General features: G+C 63.8%; 1 protein-coding gene across 1 annotated transcript; it reads left to right on the plus strand.

Moving 5' to 3' along the window:
* The first annotated feature begins 427 nt into the window (after positions 1–427).
* GRWD1 (glutamate rich WD repeat containing 1) lies at positions 428–2,188 on the plus strand. Its single transcript, XM_021384046.1, has 3 exons — positions 428–665; positions 1,097–1,214; positions 1,595–2,188. The coding sequence occupies exons 1-3, from the start codon at positions 443–445 to the stop codon at positions 1,956–1,958; spliced, it is 705 nt and encodes a 234-aa protein (XP_021239721.1). The 5' UTR covers positions 428–442; the 3' UTR covers positions 1,959–2,188.
* The last annotated feature ends 25 nt before the right edge of the window (positions 2,189–2,213 follow it).

Raw genomic sequence — 2,213 nt, forward strand, 5'->3', positions numbered from 1 at the left:
TGTCCTCTGTGCCCCCCGCGTCCCCGACAAGGCCCCTTCGTCCCCGTGCCCCCGTGTTGGCCTCATTTCGCCCCTTTTTACCCCATTTTCTCCCTTCGTGTCCCCGTGCGACGCAGTCTCGTCCCCAATTAAAGCTTTTGTAGCTCATTTGGCGGTGTTAATTACGGGCTAATTAAGGCGGGCATAAGCGCGGGGCAGCGTCGCGGCCGCCGGTTCCCCGTCGCTATGGCAACGGTGGCGACAAAATGGCGGCGGTGCCGGAAGTGAAGGGGCGAGAGTCCGGAAGTGCTGCGCGCGGAGCCGGAAGTGTTCTCGTAGGACCGGATGTGCCTCCAGTGGAGGACCGGAAGTGTGGAGGAGAACCGTCAAGCGGCTGGAGTAGAACCGGAAGTTTGGCGCACATGGCCGGAAGTGTGTCGCACAGCGCCGGAAGTGCTCCAAAATGGCGGCGCGCAGCGGCAGCGGTGGGGCCACGCGGCTCCGGAGCTCCCGGGAACGGCGGAGGGGGAGGGGACAGGGGGCGGGGCCCGCACGGAGGGGGACGGGGCGTACCGGAGAAGGGGAGGGGGGTGTGTACATCCCCGGCCGCGCTCCCCCGCCCGGTCCCGGTGAAGAAATGGTGGTGGATACCTCCGCCTACAGACTGCTGCACCACGCGGGCACCGGTACGGCCGTGGGGCGCTGTGGGGCGGCGGTGGGGGGCGGTTATGGGGCTCTGTGGGGCTGTTATGGGGCTTCTATGGGGCTGTAATGGGGTCCTGGGGGGCGTTGTGAGCCGGTTATGGGGCTCTGTGGGGCAGTTATGGGGCACAGTGTGTGGCTGTGGGGCATTGGGGGATGGTTATGGGGCTCCGTGGGGTGGTTTTGGGGCTCTATGGGTGGCTATGGGGCTCTGTGGGGCTGTTACGGGGTTCTGTGGGTCACTGTGGGTTACTTATGGGGCGATGTGGGGCATTATGGGCACTACGGGAGCACTGTGGGACACCTTGGGGGCTCTGTGATGCACTGTGGGTCACTTATGGGGCACTGTGGGGTGCTGTGGGATACCACAGGGCTCTGTGAGTCACTTATGGGGCGCTATGGGGCTGCCCCGCAGGCGCCCCGTGCCTCAGCCTGGACATCGTGAGGGATGGTTTGGGGGACGACCGCGAGACGCTGCCGCTGTCACTGCTGCTCTGCGCCGGGACGCAGGCACCCACCGCACAGGGCAACAGGTGGGGGCGCCCAATAGATCTGTGGGGCGGGACCCATGGATGTGTGGGGCAGGGAGCCGTGGGGTGGGATGCAGGTACCAGCTACATGGGGCAGCAGGTGGGGTGGGACCCTTAGATGTGTGGGGCAGGACTCATAGATGGAAGGTGGGATGCGTAGGTATGTGGGGCACGAGCCATAGATCCGTGGGGCCAGACCCGTAGATCTGGACCCACGGATCTATGGGGCAGAATCTTTACGTTTCAAAGAACTGAACTCAGTCAGCCGTGGGGAAGGACCCACAGAGCGATGGGGCGGGATGCGTAGATCCACGGAACCGAAGGCAGAGATCTGTGGGGCCAGACCCACAGATCTATGGGGCCGCCCCACACCTCCATGGCAGGCTGATGGTGCTGAAGATGCAGAACCTCTATGGGCCGCGACGGCGCCGTGGGGACAGCGGCAGCGACAGTGACAGCGACAGCAGCGAGGAAGAGGAGGAGGAGGAGGACGAAGAGCGGAGCCCGCAGCTGCACCTCGCCATGATCCCCCACTACGGCGGCATCAACCGCGTGCGGGTACTGCCCCACGGCGCCCCACAGATCTGTGGGGCTGACTCACGGCGTCCCCATAGCGCTCCCATAGATGCGTGGGGCGGAGCCATAGAGGCACCGCTGCGCCTCTCTGTCATCCTGCACTGCGGCGGTGTCAACCGTGTGTGGGTGCTGCCCCACGGCGCCCCACAGATGTGTGGGGCTGACCCATAGCTCCCCCATAGGGCCTTGTAGATCTGTGGGGCTGATACGTAGTGCCCCCATAGTGCCCAATAGGTCTGTGGGGCTGACATGCAGTACCCCTATAGTGTTCCAGCGGGGCCCCATAGATCTATGGGGCTGACAAATAGTGCAGCCCATAAAACTGCGCACTGACCCATAGCACCCAGTAACACCCTATGGATCCCCATAACCACCCTATAGCGCCCCATAACCATCTCATGTTACTCCCTAATTGTCCATATTACT

The sequence above is a fragment of the Numida meleagris genome, unplaced genomic scaffold (genome assembly GCF_002078875.1).
Source record: "Numida meleagris isolate 19003 breed g44 Domestic line unplaced genomic scaffold, NumMel1.0 unplaced_Scaffold961, whole genome shotgun sequence".
Lineage (NCBI taxonomy): Eukaryota > Metazoa > Chordata > Aves > Galliformes > Numididae > Numida > Numida meleagris.

Bases quoted from the DNA above. Each gene is read 5' to 3' on its own strand.
- GRWD1 (XM_021384046.1), top strand. From the start codon at position 443: ATGGCGGCGCGCAGCGGCAGCGGTGGGGCCACGCGGCTCCGGAGCTCC. The intron at 666-1,096 runs GTACGGCCGTGG...GCTGCCCCGCAG, and splicing joins GCTGCACCACGCGGGCACCG to GCGCCCCGTGCCTCAGCCTG. The intron at 1,215-1,594 runs GTGGGGGCGCCC...CCTCCATGGCAG, and splicing joins CCCACCGCACAGGGCAACAG to GCTGATGGTGCTGAAGATGC.